This window comes from Lagopus muta, chromosome 24 (assembly GCF_023343835.1).
Source record: "Lagopus muta isolate bLagMut1 chromosome 24, bLagMut1 primary, whole genome shotgun sequence".
NCBI lineage: Eukaryota > Metazoa > Chordata > Aves > Galliformes > Phasianidae > Lagopus > Lagopus muta.
The window spans coordinates 2079795-2095937 of NC_064456.1; the positions used below are offsets into that span (position 1 = coordinate 2079795).

The 16143-nt window shown below is 55.4% G+C and overlaps 1 protein-coding gene across 13 annotated transcripts; it reads right to left on the reverse strand.

Annotated features, from left to right (window-relative positions):
• Positions 1 to 4769: 4769 nt before the first annotated feature.
• On the reverse strand, positions 4770 to 16063 carry KLHDC8A (kelch domain containing 8A). Of its 13 annotated transcripts, none has more exons than XM_048926212.1 (9): positions 15762 to 16063; positions 14173 to 14232; positions 14013 to 14065; positions 11653 to 11718; positions 11126 to 11539; positions 10005 to 10169; positions 8734 to 8949; positions 8172 to 8273; positions 4770 to 7996 (listed from the first exon to the last, which is right to left on the reverse strand). In XM_048926212.1, exons 5-9 carry the CDS (start codon positions 11499 to 11501, stop codon positions 7800 to 7802), a joined length of 1056 nt encoding a protein of 351 aa, XP_048782169.1. In that variant the 5' UTR covers positions 11502 to 11539; positions 11653 to 11718; positions 14013 to 14065; positions 14173 to 14232; positions 15762 to 16063; the 3' UTR covers positions 4770 to 7799. The 13 variants fall into 13 exon arrangements, with proteins under 13 accessions (XP_048782169.1, XP_048782160.1, XP_048782167.1 ...); XM_048926203.1 differs by adding an exon at positions 15436 to 15559 and having other exon boundaries at positions 14013 to 15199; XM_048926210.1 differs by having other exon boundaries at positions 15745 to 16063.
• Between the last annotated feature and the right edge of the window lie 80 nt (positions 16064 to 16143).

Below are 16143 nucleotides of genomic sequence, written 5' to 3' on the forward strand. Positions count from 1 at the left end.
CCGCCCCGCTCCTAAATGCGGCTTCCCCGACGGCCGCGCCTCCCTTCGCCCATTGGCCGCCTTGAAGCCCGCCCCGCCCGGCTGTCGGTGCGGGGCTGGGGGGGGCACGGGGCTGGGCAGGTGCAGGGGGACCCCCGGAACCTCTGGGATGAAGGGGGGATGGGGGGTGGGGGGGTGGAGACGGGTGCGGCAGCGGGGCAGAGGTGTAAAGGAAACAGTTGGGTGGGATGAGAAGTGGGGTCCCGCGTAGCAGGGATGAGCTGAAGGTGCGCAGAAGGGGATGTGGGGTGATGGTTGTACCCAAAAGGAGAGGTGGGGGGGTCAAGGTGGGGGGGGAGGGTGCGCAGCAAAGCGCCCGGGTGCAAGAGGAGGAGAGATGCATGGCTACTGGGGAGGGATGCACAGACAGCCACAGCCACACACAGAACAACGGCAGATCTGGCTTTCTTTCAAAATCTAAACCAGCCTACAACCGCGCATTGAGGGCAAAATGAAAGAGAGGAGAAGCCAGGGAGGCAAAACCACGGACCGGTGCTCAGCCCTGCGTGCAGTGAGGGAACCGTGGGGGGAACGGAATGTCTGCATGCTGCCCCAATAGAAATTCATTGTCCGGACGTTTCTGGTTAACTCGGCAGCACCTCCCCGTGTGGTCTTTTTCTTTTTGCCCCTGTGGTAATTCTTTGTTTTGAGATATTAAAAGAATGCGACGATCTCTCAGAGAAGCCCAAACAAAAGCTCTTGCCCAGTTCTGGCATGTGTGAGGACACACCGTATCGATGGAAGAAAGAGATAACTGCGGCATTACTCATCAGACCTGGGTTTTCCCATCGCTTCCAGCAGCTCGGGGCAGACGGGGTGAGGCAAAAGCGGGGGCTCATGTGAAGGATGAGAGCACAGCCCCGGCCCCTCGCTGCAGGCTTTGTGTCCCTGAGCACAGAGATATCGGCTGTGCCGTCCCGTGTCTGGATGAGAAGCAAAGCTGAGCTCCTGGACTCGCAGGCTGGGTACCAGAGTGCTGGGTTAGAAAGGTGCTGCTGAATGCATCCATAGCACAGCCCTAGAAACGGGTGCTGAAATCGAGACGTGGGACGCAGCCATGCACACATCCCTGCAGCCCCAGGACTCAAAGGATCTTGCACCCTTGCTTTGTATCACCAGTGGCTGTGTGGAACCTCACCAGGCAATGGAGCAAAGGGCTTTTTTGCAGATTCCCACACTTCCTCTCCACCCCAAAGCTGAGCAAACCTCGATCCCAGGTTTAACATCAACCATCTCCCACCTGTGCCGGGCTGGGTTGGGTGCCCTGATGGCATCCTGCACCAAAGCAGAGTGGCACCAATGAATTATTCACAGTAACAGGAGCTGCATTTCGATCTGCGGGCGGCCAGCAGAGCCCATAGGGGAGACAAACAAAGCGCAGATGAGATTAACTAAACTGCTGTAATTTCGATGTCAAAGTAAACAGATCGGATCCTGTTCAGGCACAGCCCAGGGATTGCCGTCGAGTGGAAGGGGAAGAAGCAAAGCTCCCTGTTGCAATAGAGCACAAAACGTCTCTGGTGGAGGTGAAAGCTCCTGCACAGCTGTAGGATCGCTCAGGGTTTGCCCAGCGGCCCAGGAAGCACTCGAGCACGATTTAGCCTTAAGCACACGTTTAATGTCCTCTTGATTTACAAGGATGCCTTCCAGAGGCTTTCCCCGGGATGAAAGGAAATGACTCGGGGTTGCTCCTCTTTCTGTTTCTAGCAGATAAATTCCTCTCCGCGGTTCTCCTCGCTGACACTCAGCCGAGGTATGCTTTTGTTCCAGGCTCCCTCAGGAAGCCCTTTTTAATGGAAATGTCAAGGGACACAGATCTAAGTCGGCTGGAATCCGCCGATAAGGATCCCTTATTGTGGCCTTCTGTATCACCGCTGCTTCCTCAGCGGAGGGGAAACCCACGGAAAATCCCCAACCCCATCCACAGCCGTCCCAGCTCTGCTCCCTTTGCAGCAGCACGGAGTGCTGCGTGTCTGCTAACACCGACATGAAAGTCAGGCAGGAATTTGGCTCTGGGTCAGGTAAACCTCAAAGGCAGTCGGATCGACCCGATGCTTCGTCAGGATGAGAGCTTGGTTCTCTTCCAGCCTGCTAGGCTTTGTTATTATTATTATTACCGTTGTTGCTAGCGTTTGGATTATTATTTCTTCATTCTAAATTGATGTTACAGCACTGCCTGTGTGTTAGAAACATCCTTGCCGTGGTCGGAATATGAAGACCCACGTACAGCAGTCAGCACTCCGATAGGGAAAGGTGCCCTGCCAGGCGTCACAGAGCCAGGGGCAACAAAAAGGCCAACGATCGCCTCTCATTAGTGGCCTCCCGCTGTGGGGCTGCTCGGGTAGATGCGGAACCCATCCCTCCTCCAAAAACACCGAAGAAAGGGGTTTTGCTCTGATCTTCCCCTCTGGGCGCCCCATCCATCAGCAGAAGAAGGGAAACGCATTAAGCAGCAAACGGGAGCCTTTGGAAAAGGAATTGATGACCTATCGAATGCCACCATTGCAGCACAAGGGCCACCTCTGCACCTGCACCCACCGCAGCTGCCTGGTTTATCACCCCCCCTCCCCTGCTCAGGCCATCCGAGCCTGGCTCTTTTCTCCAACCATCCATTCTGTTCACTCTCTGTGTCAGTTTTGTGCCCAGGATGGGTGGCTGGAGGATCGTTCTGCGCAGCACCATTGGTCCCACGAGGGGATGCTGAGCAGTTCGAGTTCCTGCTGCATGTAGCCAGATATGCTGCAGATAGGGATGGATCATGGAAAGCACAAATCCCACCCCAGCCAGCCAGACTGAGCAAAGAAAAATGCATTGCTCTGAGCAGCTTTATGTATAGAAGTTTAAGAAGTGAAGAACATCCAGAAGAGAAATAAAAGTAGGGGCAAGGGCTGAGCTACCAGCAATGGGCCGCCCATAGGGCTGCAGAAATGCTGAGCTGTTTCTAACAAAAATAAGCAAATTCCCCTCCAAAAAAGCTGGAAGCCTTTGTATCTCATGGTTGTGACTCAACGTCCACTGCATGTGGGCACAATGGGAGTCTGTGTCTGCTGGTGGCTGGGCAGGAATGGCACTGGGGTTGGGGAAGCTGATGGGGGCACAACGGTGACAATGACAGATGGACCCCAGTGCCCAGTGGAGGAGCTCCACCCCAGCTTTCTCAGTGGATGCCCATCCCTGCAGGCGTTCAAGGCCAGGCTGGATGTGGCTCTGGGCAGCCTGGCCTGGTGGTTGGAGACCCTGCACACAGCAGGGGGGTTGAAATGAGATTTTCATTGTGGTCCTTTTCGGGTCATTCTGTGATTCTGTGATTCTAGGAAGCAGTGTGACAGCATTCACACACAACTCCACGCTGGGTCCCCATTTGGGAAGGGTTGGTTGATGAGCAAAGGGAGCGCTGACCCCAGGGATGGTCTCCCTGTGAGCAGGAGCAGAGCAGCACACTGCTGTGCACGCTATGGGTCTGACACGAGACACAAGAGCTCTGCAGGCAGATCTCTGCTCTGCAGCCAGACATAAGAGAGTCTGCTTTCAAGAAGTTTCCTGTCTGTGCAGACAAAGCCTGCTTGAGGACAACAGCGGCGACGTTCGTTGGCAACAACACCAGCACAGCAATCAGCAGCAGCACCACTCAGTGCTGGATCAGCCCTCCTTTCAGCAAGCACAACTTGGGGAATTGGGAGTTCAGATGGGGACACGGCAGCAGTCGGCTGCACGATTTGCTGAGTGCCATTCAGAGCTGGAAAACCACAATGGCTCGGCTGACAACGGCTCTGCAAAGCAGATCAAATTATCTGTGTATCTCAGAAAGGAAGCCGGGTCGTAACCCACTTATTCCTAAAACATTTCCCTTTGCAGCACCATCCACAACAGCCACAGCAACCTCCAGGCCAGCTTCAGCAAATGTGCTTTGTCATCAGCAGGTCTTCTGTGCCAAAGCCTAAGCGTGCCTGCTACTGAATTGGCATCTTAATTGCTTGTCAGTGTCAGACTGACAGCAGCAGCCCTCCCGATGTGAGATGAGGTGAGATGCATTGAATTCCTGCCCCTGAACAATGATCGCTGATTGCAATTTGCTTTCAGCCACTTTGGGACGCCCTGCCCAGTGCTGCTCAGGGAGGAACGAGCAGCCAGGGTTGTGTGCTGTCACCTGGTGCATGTCTGCTGCTCGTGGAGCTGTGCAGTGCATGGATTGGAGCAGCCCTGCTCGTTCAAGCAGCAGCAGCAGCCTGCTGGGTGTTGTAGCTGTGTGCAGTGCTGTCAGAATGCAGCACAAACCCACTTGGGACACTTCTGCTAGGCTGCCCTGCAGAACTGAGGGCTCATCCTGCTGTACCTGTTCCTCACAATCCAAAGCCCCTGGTTGGGTCACGGGGCTCCATGTTGGGGTTTTGCTCTGTTCCTCCAGCCACAATGGGGTCTGTCTGTGCCAGAGGTGGAATAACCAGCATCACCCACAGGAAAGATGCAGTGTGCATCTGGGGAAAGAAAATTTGCAGCTATCCAAGCCAGAATGATCCATAACACAGCTCAGCAGTGTGAGTAGGATTCAACCACACACACCACGTGCAGCAGCAATAAGATCTGCTCAGAGGAGCAGAATTCAGCCCTGCCACAGCAGCTGTGAGGCGCTGGGACCCAGAGGCAATGCCTGCACATGGGAGCACTGGGGGAGACGCATAACGTCCTTTCAACATCGAGTTATTTGCAAGATCCTTTGGCTTTTTTTTTTTTTTTTTTTCCCACGTGGAGTTGCTTGCAAACTCCCTTGGATCTGCTGGATGCCTTTAGCAGAGCCCTGGCAGCCCATTGGAGCCCCTTCCAGCAGCAGGGCAGGGTCACACAGCAGCAGGTGCTGCTGGCTCAGCCCATGGATGCCATCTGCCGTTCGTGAAGCACCCAGAGGGGGAGGCGAACAGCCCAGCGCTGCTCAACCCGAAAACCCACAGCAGTGCCTTAAACACAAACCAACCCCACGCACGGAGAGTGCACCTGAATCACCTCCCTGCTCCCCAACCCTGACCCACCGTCACCTCCGAGGCAGGCACAGCCCTCTTGTCTTATCACCTCCTGCAGCCTCCTGTTTCCCGCAGCAGCAGGAGCAAAGCAGAGCTGCAGGATGCAAGGTGCAGCTGTGGAAACCATCCGAGGAGAGATGGAATCCTCCCACTCGTGTGGCTGGCAGTGTGTCGGAAGCAGTGAGTGCCAGCACTGAGCTGCTGAGGGGTGGAGAAACCCACAGGATTTCCCCTGCTCCTGTAAGGGAATCACAGCCCACGGAATGGATGTGGGATTTCCCATAGCTGAGAGCAGCCAGGGAGGGGACAGTGCTCTCAGAGGAGGCTGCAGATGCTGTGCTTTGGACGCTGAGAGCTGTGATGCTGCACTGGGGCAGAGCTTGGCATAGGGATAACTCACCCTATCTCTCACCACTAAGTAACCACAGATGTGTCCCTTCCCACTCCTCGGTTACCTCTCTGAGTTAACAAAGCCATTTATGACCCAATGATAAACAGCAAACAATGTTTTTTAACGGGGAAATCACAGCTCCATCAGACACAGAGGTCTCCAAGCAAACGTCAGCTGGGAGCACAGCACAGTGGAGGTGATTGGAAGGGTCTGAAGGCTCTGCAGCTCCTTCCTCAACACAGCCATGGGGAAAGCACTCCCACGGTGAGCGCTGAGCCCCACAGGGCGACTGCTGCTGGCTGCAGACAGTGGGATTGGCTCCGTTAATGAGAGCTGGGTTTCGCTACAAAGCGGCTGACCCAGACCTGCTCCTTGCTGTGCTGCTGCTTCAGGAGCTCCTCTTTCTCTCCCTCTCTACATGCTCGGCACATCTCCAGCTTTGATTACTGACCGTCTCCATCCTTCCCCCTCCTCCCCTCCCCCTCGTCCCCGCTCACTGACATCTCTTCATTAAGTCCTACGACGGGTTTATTCCCATGGCGCTGCTTTGTCTGCCTCGCTCTGCAGCGTTTCTGGAAGGAGAAAGCCAAGGAGCAGCCCCCAGCTGTGCTGCAGGCAGACAAAGGCAGCGGGTCCCTCCTCCCCTTGGCTCCAGCTGAACAAAGGCAGCGCGGAGCCCAGGGCCGGATCCCGCTGCAATAACCTGGGGATGGGAAAACGGGGAGCAAACGGGGCCGTGCAGTGTGTGGGAAAGGTTCCTTAAGGACAAAGGAAAACGCTTCGTTAACGGTTGGAGGCTCTCAGCTGTGCAGAGGCGGCTGAAACAGAGCTCTGCTGTGCCATGAGATGAGGGGTTTGTGCTGGAAAGGGAGTTTGCTCCCTGCCATCCTCTGCTTCTCAAAGGGATGCGCTACCCTGGGGTCAGCACGCTGCGTGCATGCAGAGTGAGCGCTCCCAGCCCCAAATCGCCCCAGACAGAGCAACGTTTTGGATGCAAAGCTCCCTCCTGCTGTTTGCACAACCTCCCGAAACGCAGCGCCTAAACAAACACAGCACAGATGGGAACACGACAGGGGATGGGGCAGGAGCTGTTTGCTCCTCTTGCGCCTCGCCAGAGACAAGCAGGCGGGATGTAAATCATTAGCGAGCGGGTTGTTCGCCGCCGAGTCGCTGCTTTTTCCCCTTTCATCTCCACTTTGAGATCACAAAGAGATTTTCGGATCTGTCAGAGCTGCGCTTCGGGAGCTCCTCTCGCTCTCTGCCGTCCAGCGAAGCCCGCAGTCGGGTCCGCTCCAACCAGGGCTGGAGGTACCGGCGGACCCCGGCCCGGTGGGAGAGAATGGAACCGCGGGGGTGGGGGGGGGTCGGGGCTCACTGAGGCCCCAGTGAGCGCTGCGATGGCGGCTTTGGCCGCACGGTGTCCCCCGCGCTCCGCCGTCCCCGAAACGGGGCTGGGATGGGCTGCAAGGAAGAAGGGTCGCATCCCTGCTGGGACACTGCGCTGAGCTCCGGCACAGCAGCCTGAGCTGCCCCCCTTTTTGCCCCTTTTTTCAGCCTCGGCCTGTTCCTACAGTCATAGCCCATAGCACAGACCGGGTTTTCTGGGTGCAGCTTTTAATAATGCTACAAAGCTTGGAGTGTCAGCCGGTAGCTCGAACCCTCCCATATGAAGGAATGAAACCAAACAGAAGCCATGGCTGTTGCTCCCCGGCCTCCCTATAGATCAAAGCTATGGGAAAACCTTTGCCCAGTACTCTGGAGGCAGGGCTCCTTTTTGTTCTTTTCTCCCAGGACTGAACAGAAGATCCCAAATAATTGTAGGAACTAAAATCTAAGCGGAGGCCATCTCTGCGTGAAACCCTGCTAAGGCATTTTTGTGCTACCCCTGTGCCAAAAGTAACACCCAGCCTCTCACCAAAGCAGTCCTTTGGGCATTCATCCCCCCCTCCCCTCCCAGGAGCATGGGCAGCTCCTTGCTCCAGCTCCTGGCAAAGTGACAGTCACAGCTATGGGCCTGCAGGAAAAGCCTTGCTACAAAGGCAAAAGAACAATCTCCTGCACCAGGATACAGATTTGGAGTTCCCCTTCCTGCACACCAAAGAGAAAACACAGACCTCCAAGCACCCAAAGAGGGCATCACTTCTGCTCTCCCCACTCCGACTCTCACCTGGCTGATCCCTCCAAACCTGTGCTGGGTTTGGGTGGCAGCAGGGAGATGCTCACCCTCATCTCACCCTGCAGAGCCCTTCCTGCTGGCAGGACACACAGCGCAAACACTGCAAACAGTCCCTTCCTCTGGGTTTCCCCCCCCCCAGCAGCTCTGTAGGAGACCAGAGGGGACCACAGGGCCCCTGCTAGGAATCAGAAAGGCAGAGGGCTTCCACCGCGCTGCTCAACCCCTGGCTCACCCCACCGACTGCTAGCAGCAGGCAGCCCCTGAGCACGATGCTGGAGCAGGCACAGCGTGGGGTGGGCATGGGGGGCAAGCTCTCCCATTTGTTCTTCTCAGGGTGGAAAGCTTCTGCAGACTCCAGGACGGTCGGCTGGTTTCCTGGAGACACAAAGTGAGGCAGCAGGTCACCAGCAAGCACCTCTTTAGCCTGTCTGCACCCCAAAGCCCATCCCCCCTTATGGGTTCTTTTCACTGTTCCCTCAGGCCAGGTCTCCCCGTTCTGTAATGACTCTTCTTTGCTTTTAAAGTGTCACTTCCATCCCCAGGGCCTCACCCAGTCCCCCAGCCACGACGACTCTGCTTTTCAGGTAGCCAGCCACAAAGTCTGCTCGCCGTTTCTTCAGGTAGAAGGAGCGCTCCATCTTCATCCAGCCACCTGCCAGGGGCAGCACAGACAGCATCACAGCAGCACTCAGCACCACAGAATCATTCAGGTCAGAAAAGACCTCTAAGATCATCAAGTTCAACAGCCCACCCCCACCGTGCCCACTGAATACAGTGCCACACCTCCATGGTTCCTAAACACTCCCAGGGATGACGACCCCACCACCCATCTGCCTCTCTGGCCTCCTGCCCCTGGGAACCACACATCCTTGAGGCAATAAAACCCACAGCGCAGGGGGGTCTGCTTCCTTACCACCTTGTCAAACCCAGCAGCTGCAGAACCCCTCTGGACCACGTTTCCCCCTCCTGCCTCCTCTTATTAACCCCCAGTACCCACAAAAACCAGCAGGTGAGAGCTGAAACCCCCACCCACTCACCCCAATTGCACATGGGCACATCCCCACATGCACCCACCCTCACCCACGGACCAGCACAGAGCTGTGACATCCTACCTTGCTCAAAGTCAAACACATCCACAGTCCTCATGAACTTGGGCTGCCTGTAGAGCCGGCCCTGCCGCAGGCCCCCAAGGCTGAACAGTTTGTCTTCAGTGGGCACGAAGCTGGAGAAAGCTCTTTTATTGGGGATATTGGGGAACTTGGTCCACGATCTGGTCTCCGTGTCAAAGACCTCGAAGGCGTTGATGGCGTACTTGGACTGCCTTCCCCCTGGGTGAAGGGATGGGAAGAAAAGGATCAACAGCAGCCAAAGGTCACATAGCAGCAGCAGAGGATGCTCCTGGGGTTGGATGAGAGCAAACTGCCACCGGTGGCATCCTGTGCTCCCTCTTTTGTAATTGCAGCTGCATGAGATCCAAGCACCCCATTTCTCAGTGCGTCACATCTTCCCTCCAAGCCAGCAGTAGATGCAGGAAGGTGTTTGGTATGCATTGGTTTAATCAAGACAAACCCACGACAGAGAAGGGATCAGCACTGGAGGATGTTTGCAATTCAGATGAGCTCAGCTTCGGCACAAAGCAGTGATCCCAGCAGAACAGCAGAGTCAGAGCAGCTGCTGCCACAACCCACAGACATGCCTTATTGTCCCCCCATCACATGCAAGGGGACGCAGCTGCTCTCAGCCTGGGTGCTCCGTGTGCCTTTGAAGCAGAGCCTTGGCTTGCTACTGGGCCCACAAAGCATTTGCTGGCAGCAAACAAACTACAGAATAGATCAAAAGAGCCTTTTCTGGTGGCACCCTCCAGACAGGCAGCGCTGCACGGTGGTTGGAGCTGCTGGGACTGCTGGGTTTGATCACAGCTTTGCTGCTGGTACAGCTCATTTGGCTGTGAGCCTCCAGCAGCATTTCCCTGCCTTAGTTTCCCTTTCTGTAGGATGAATGAAAACCCTTCCCTGTAAAAGGGTTGGCCCAGCACTTCCCAGCAACAGCAAGTCTTTCCTTCTGGCCCTTCATGAAGGCAAGCAGCGCTTTGATGGCATAACACGGACAGAAGCACTGTTATTCAACAGCTGAGTGCAAAGGCTTTTGTTGGGGTCTCAGGGCTGCACATTGAGCAGCAAACAAACAAGGGGAACCATTCAGCAGCAGCACTGAGCTGCTGCAGGATCTGCATGGGCACAAGGGCTCCTGCAGTTACTGAGGAGGTGTGAAGGCAAACCCTACACCCAAGCCTGGGATGTATGAGTGCACGAGATGCAGATGAGGATGGAAAGCATTTCCCCAAGCAGACTCAGTGCCCAAGGAGGTGAAGGCAGGTGCTTACCCAGCACGTAGATCTTGGTGCCCCTCAGGAAGGAGGTGGCTGCATACCGTGCTGTGGGCATGGCTGCCAGGGACACCCAGATGTCCTTCAGCATGTCGTAGTGCTGCAGGTAGTTGTGTGGTCGTAGGTCAGCTCCCATCCCACCAGCTGCATACACTCTGTAGTCTGGGCAGGGCCAAGGGGTGAGAAACAACAGTATTAAATATGGGAAAGCACACCTGAGGGATGTGGGGAGCTATTTCTGTTCCTGGTCTCTTGCGCTGAATTGATCTGCCATAACCAAGCACAGAGGGAAAACCAGCTCTGAGGTGGTGAACAATCTTTGTAAACATTCCTTGATGGCAGCTTTTAGAGCTACATAAGCAAATAAATGGAGCAGCTTTCAGAGGAGCTGCCTGTGGATCTGCACTGATCCCCAGTGTGTGTGCACTGCTCCTGGCCCCAGGTATGCAGTGCCAGCTCCTAGCTGTTCAAAGCGGGGCAGAACACGTGAAAGTAAATCAAAGCTCCACCTCTGTGCCTGGAGATTAGAAAATGAGATGGGCAGATGAAGGCAGAGCCCTGCAGGCGTTTAACAGAACGTGGGTATGGCTGTGGTTAAGCTCATGGAAGGGAGTGAGGCAGGAGCCCCCCATGAGCCAGCTGCTTCCCTTCCCTGCACACTGATCTGGGCCCACAGTTATGAAGCCAGCTCTTGTGTTGGGTGCTGGGTTTGGAACAGAGACTCTGCTCATATGAAGGCTGAAGGCTGCTCTGCGGATTGGGGTCATGCACCTCTCCCCCTTCACTGTGCAGCCAGAGGCTCTGCCCATTTCTTCTTCATGCTGGGACCTGAACTGGCTGCAGATCTGGGGAAGCCCAGCTTCAACCCTGCAGGTTGGAGCTGCCAGAAACACGGCCAAGCCTCAGCCCTTGCAGCTTTTGGGCAGAGTGCACTGCTGCCCGCATCTGCTTTTGGCAGCCAAGAATGGTCCATTGGTGAAATATGACAACCACGTGAGGCTCGGCCTCCGTAAGCAAAGAAGAAGAGGTTGAGGAGCAATCCTATCCTACAGCACTGCCCAGAAAGCATTTATACCCCACACACAGGGGGGACACCAACCCTCCCACACCCTGCTTACCTTTTGCCGTCACCGAGATGCCCATGGCCGCCTCCCTCAGCGAATTCCTCTTCTTCCACTTGCCTTCATCCACGTTGTACATCTCCACGATCTTCAGAGGCGCTTGGTTGGCCCCCACACCCCCGATCACCATGATCCTTTTGCCCAATGTGGCCACCGCCACCCCGGCCCTGGCAGTGGGCATGGGGGGCAGCGACGTCCATTGGTCAGCCTCTGGGGAATAGACCTCAAAGCAATCCATGGGGACACCGTTGTCATCGCAGCCCCCGATGGCAAACACCTGCCCACCCACTTCCACCAGCGTGGAATAAACCCGGCGGCTCGGCAGCGGGGCGAGGGTCTTCCATTGGAAATCCCTGGTGTTGGCCACCTCCATGGTGTCAGCATCCACCTGCTGCTGATGGGGCACCTAGGCTGTAAAACACAGCAGGGAGGTGCAGGAGGAATGCAGAGTGCAGCAGTCAGAGCAGAACAAGCCCTAAATCCATCGCAGCCACCTGCCCACCCCCCCCCGATGCCAGCAGTACCTCTGCCTGCAGCTCTGCTCATCCTGCAGATCCACATCTGCCTCAGCAGCTCATGCAGAGCTGAGCCTAAAAATAAAACGAAACAAAAGGGGGAAAAAAAGCAATAAAAATAAAACAAACCCAGGCAGGAGAGCTTGGAGTCACTTTGCTTCCTGAGCATCCCCACCCCCAAGCGACATTCAGAGCAAGGAGGCTGCAAGCTGTCTGCTCTCTGCCCTGCAACATCTCTGCCTGCTGGGGAACTTTTCCTTGCTCTGAGCTTTCCTTCCTCTGAGCCCATTTCTCCTCCTGACCCTTGTGACGCTGGGACACAGTGATGAGCCACGCCAGGCTCCAGCCAGCAGCCCTGAGGACAGGCTCCAGCTCTGGCTGCAAACCCTCCTTCCTTCCTCTCCCCTCCCAGACCGGCCATTAAGCAATGCAGACGAGATTAATTAGTACAGGAAGACAGAAAGAGGGCAAACAGGAGGAGGGAAGGCAGCTGCTCATCCACCATGCAGGGTGGTGCTTTTTGCACTGAGCATCTCCACCTGCGTGCCCCAGATTGGGGTAACAACGTCCATTAGAACAAAGCCAGGTTTGTCTCTGCCCTTGCAGGCTGCTGCCTCACTCACATGAGCTGGGATGGGGCTGTTCCCACTTGTCCCCATTTGCAGCCCCCAAGACTTTCTCAGTTATCCCATCACCCCACTGCCTGCTCTGTGGGGACCAACTGAAGGTGACTTCCACGCTCCTTCAGCTCCTGCTTTTCATCTGAAAGCGTGACTCAAAGGACAGCGATGAAAAGCATCAGCAAAGCGCACGTGGACAGAGATCCATCAAAATCACATCACTTTCAAGCACAAAACCCAACGGATTTAACAGGGTCGAAGGAGCACAAAGCAGCAGCGCTGCATCCCATCCAGCAGCCAAAGGGAAAGGGGCAACAAAACAGATGAGGTCGGCAGCTGCCATCCTCCCCCCGGTCTGCAGCACCTCATGCTCTGATGTGCATCAGCAGAGCAGCACAGAGGAGGGGAAAGGGGGGAGGTTTAAGCAGCTCTGGGCTACAGCTTTGGTGCATAATTAATTTTCTCTCCAGGTAAACTGTCGTGCATTGCCACGGATAAATCCAGCCGAGTGCATTAGAAAAGCAGAGCCTGCTCCTATCTGCAGGCATATGATGGGTTTGCAGGCTGACCTCTGTGTGCCGTGATAAAGCACAGCCCTGGCATGAAGCACAACGTCACCGCTGTGCCAGACAGCTTCTGTGCTGCCATTCATTACACAGAGCTGCACCTCGAGGATGATGCTCTGTTTTTTAGCAAAGCGTTGCCTCAAAAATCTCTTTTTTCAGCACACAAACACGTGAGTGTTGCTCAAAGCAGTGGGGGTGCATGGGGGGATTGCTGAGCAAAGAACAGCAGAGTGAGAGCTGCAAACTCAGCCCAGCTGTGGCTCAGCAGAGCTCTGCCTCAATTCGGCTGCCTTGGCAGAGGGAGAGTTCAAGAATTCGCTGTTTTTCCCTTTCATGCTCTTAAAAGCAGATCGAGGTCAGTCTGAAGCTCTCCATTATGCATGTAGGCTTTGTCTGGGGCTCTCCAGCATCACCTGGAAAGCATCGCTGTGCTGTAGGAGCTGCCAGACGTGCTGACCCAATGCCCCACTGCACTGCAGCCACGTTCTGCTCCAGGCAGAGGGAATTATCACTTAATTAGACCAAACCCATCAGAAGCATTAACATTTTTTTCCCCTAAATGGCTGCGTTAGGATCACAATGAACGGTAATTGCTTTCCTATCGGAGGAGATGGCAAGCAGTGAGCTGAGCCCACACCAGTTCTGGTGACATTTATTGCCTACAACAATTTGTGATTTATAGGAGAGGCTGTGCTGAATGCACTGAGGCTCTGAGCTGCCCAAATAGGGCAGGCTTTGTCCCCAAATCCAGTGCTGCCATCTGGGGCTGCCTGTGCTCCCTTTCCCACATCCCCTCCCTGGGATTTAAATGCTTTTATGCTCCAGGTTTGATGTTCCTCAGTGGAATGGAGCACAGAGTGTGAGCCCATCCTGCACAATGCTGGACAACTCTGCTCTGAAGCCCCGGAAGCATCGCATTGCTGCAGCTCATCCCCCCATTTTGGAGACCCCACAAAGATGCAGGTGACCACACACATCCCCTTAGCACCTCTCACAGCAGCATCAGGGCTGCACCCTCATCTCCACCACCCCAAAATGGGTCACCATCACAAACGGTGATGGGTCAGACCCAGGGCTCCTGCATCCCCGCTTCCACCCATGTGCTCCTTGCTGTCAGTGGGGTTAAAACAAAGCTGCCACAGAGAAACCTTGCTCCCTACCGAGAAAAAGAGCTTGTACTCACCTCGGTGCCATGCAAGCTTCACCCTCGGCTGTCCTACAGCTTGGGAAAAGTGGCTGCAAACAGAGCAGAGCACAGCGTGCTGCCAAGCAGGGTTTGTTCCCAGCACAAGGGGATGGGCATCACAGGAACGGGGGCAACAGGAGCTGGAAATAGCACAAACCCTGGGAAGGAATCACAGCTCCACGCAGGAGTCAGCAGCTCCAGCTCGGATCTGTCGGCACTGTGAAAGAAGGAGCAGGGAGAGATGACACAGCACAGCAGTGAGGATGGGGCTCGGCGTGGGGAAACCGCGGCGTCCCAGGGAACGGCTCTGCTGTGAGGATATGGAGGAGATCCCACAGAGCACCTGCAAGGATGGGGGCTTTTGTCCAGATGGGGGAAAAAGAGGCAAAAACAAATAAGATAAATAGGAGGGGAAAGGGGAATCGTTTCCTTGGGGCTGTATTTCCTTGGATCCCAAAGAAAGAGGGTGGGTGAAAAGTTTCTGGTGCAGAGCAGCGCCCACCCCCCCCCCAGTGTAATTGAGGGGAGCTGCTTTTCCTCCTGGCAGCGCATGCAGATCACAGATAAACATCATCAGAGTGAGGAGAGGCCCTATGGGGTCAGGCGTTAGCAAATGACTGCAAAATTTCACACCAGCCCCTCAGGAAACCCCACGACCCCCCTGCTGCTGCCTTTGCTTCTCCCCACTCGGGTTCCAGCAGCTGGGATTTCAAACTGAACGTGCACGAAATGCTCAGTCTGCTATTTCTGACCTCTCCTCACACCGAATTGAGTTTCCTTTCCATAGTAACGGCCACCAGGAAAAATAACAGCAACCAGAGCCAGCAGCTCCTTGCTTTCCACTGCAAATAACCCCACTGGCTTTCAAGGAGATTTCTAGCTGTGATGCTCTTGCAAAGGGAACAAATGGCACCTTGGAGCAAAGAAAAAGCAGCAGCGCTCACAAGGAGCTCATTTGGAGCCTCTCCCTGCAGACAGACAGATGGACAGAGGACAGTGCCACTCAAATTGAGCTCCCTGGCTTCCCAACAGAAAAGACCCCTGAGGTCCTTTGCAGCCACGCATCGTTTGCTGGTGGGGGGGGGAGGCAGAGAGCTCACACTCGGCTCACAGCCCTGCGATGGGGATGGATGCCAGCAGCTTCAACACGCGATGGGACAGGGAGACACAGCAATTTTTGGTCCCTGGTTAGCGTGGGGAAAGAGAGCAGTGCATCTTTTATTTCCTGGGTGAACAGAGCAAGGTAAGGTTTATTCCCGTTGCATTTTGTCTTCAGAGAGTTGCGATTGCAGCAGGAAAATAATATCACCCCAGCACGGCCCTGCTGTGTCCTGCATCCCTCCCCCTTTCCCCCTGATGCTGATGCTGCTCTCTTTGCATGGGTCAAATCCTCTTCAAGCCCCACGGACCCTCTGCTTACATTGATAAATCTGTTGGTCTGTATTCAGACTGCATCCCTTCAGAGGGAACAGGCAGAGAGAACTGTGGGGCACCCAGTGCTGCTCCCAAGGCCTGGATGGGGAGGGGAGGAGCAGAAAAGAATCCTTTTGGGGACAAATGGAACAACAAAACATAGGAAAAAATGAGGGGGGAAACCAACCAACCAACCAACCTCCTCGTGCCACTTTTTAAAGGAGAAAACGCAACCCCAGAGCTTCGTTCTGGCTGCACAACAGCAGCACGGCGCTGCAACCCCCAGCAAACCCCCCTCCCCGTCTCCTCCCCTAACCTGAACGCTGTGCTTACAGCTGGGCCGGCTCCTCGCACGATGCTCTCCTACAAACGCTCTTCAACTTCAGCCCAGCGAAACCCCGAGCGCCGGCATCTCCAGCTTGAGAGCATCCGTCCCTCGGCTGGGGGTCGGGGGGGGCTGCGAGAAAACAAGTAGGAATCCTTGGGCTTTAATCGCCCGCTTGCAGGAGGCGTGGGATGAACGGAACCGGAGCTCTCCCATCTGCTGCGGCCGTCGGGATCCTCCTCGGTGCCGCCGCCGGGGCTGTGCGTGCGGGTGTGTACAGGGCGGATTAACAGAGCCATGCTTTAAGCCTTTTATGGCTCCTAAAGCTCGCACAGGATGTTCTGTCACAGCGGCCCTCCCCTTCCACGGCTGCAAAAGGAAAAGCGATCG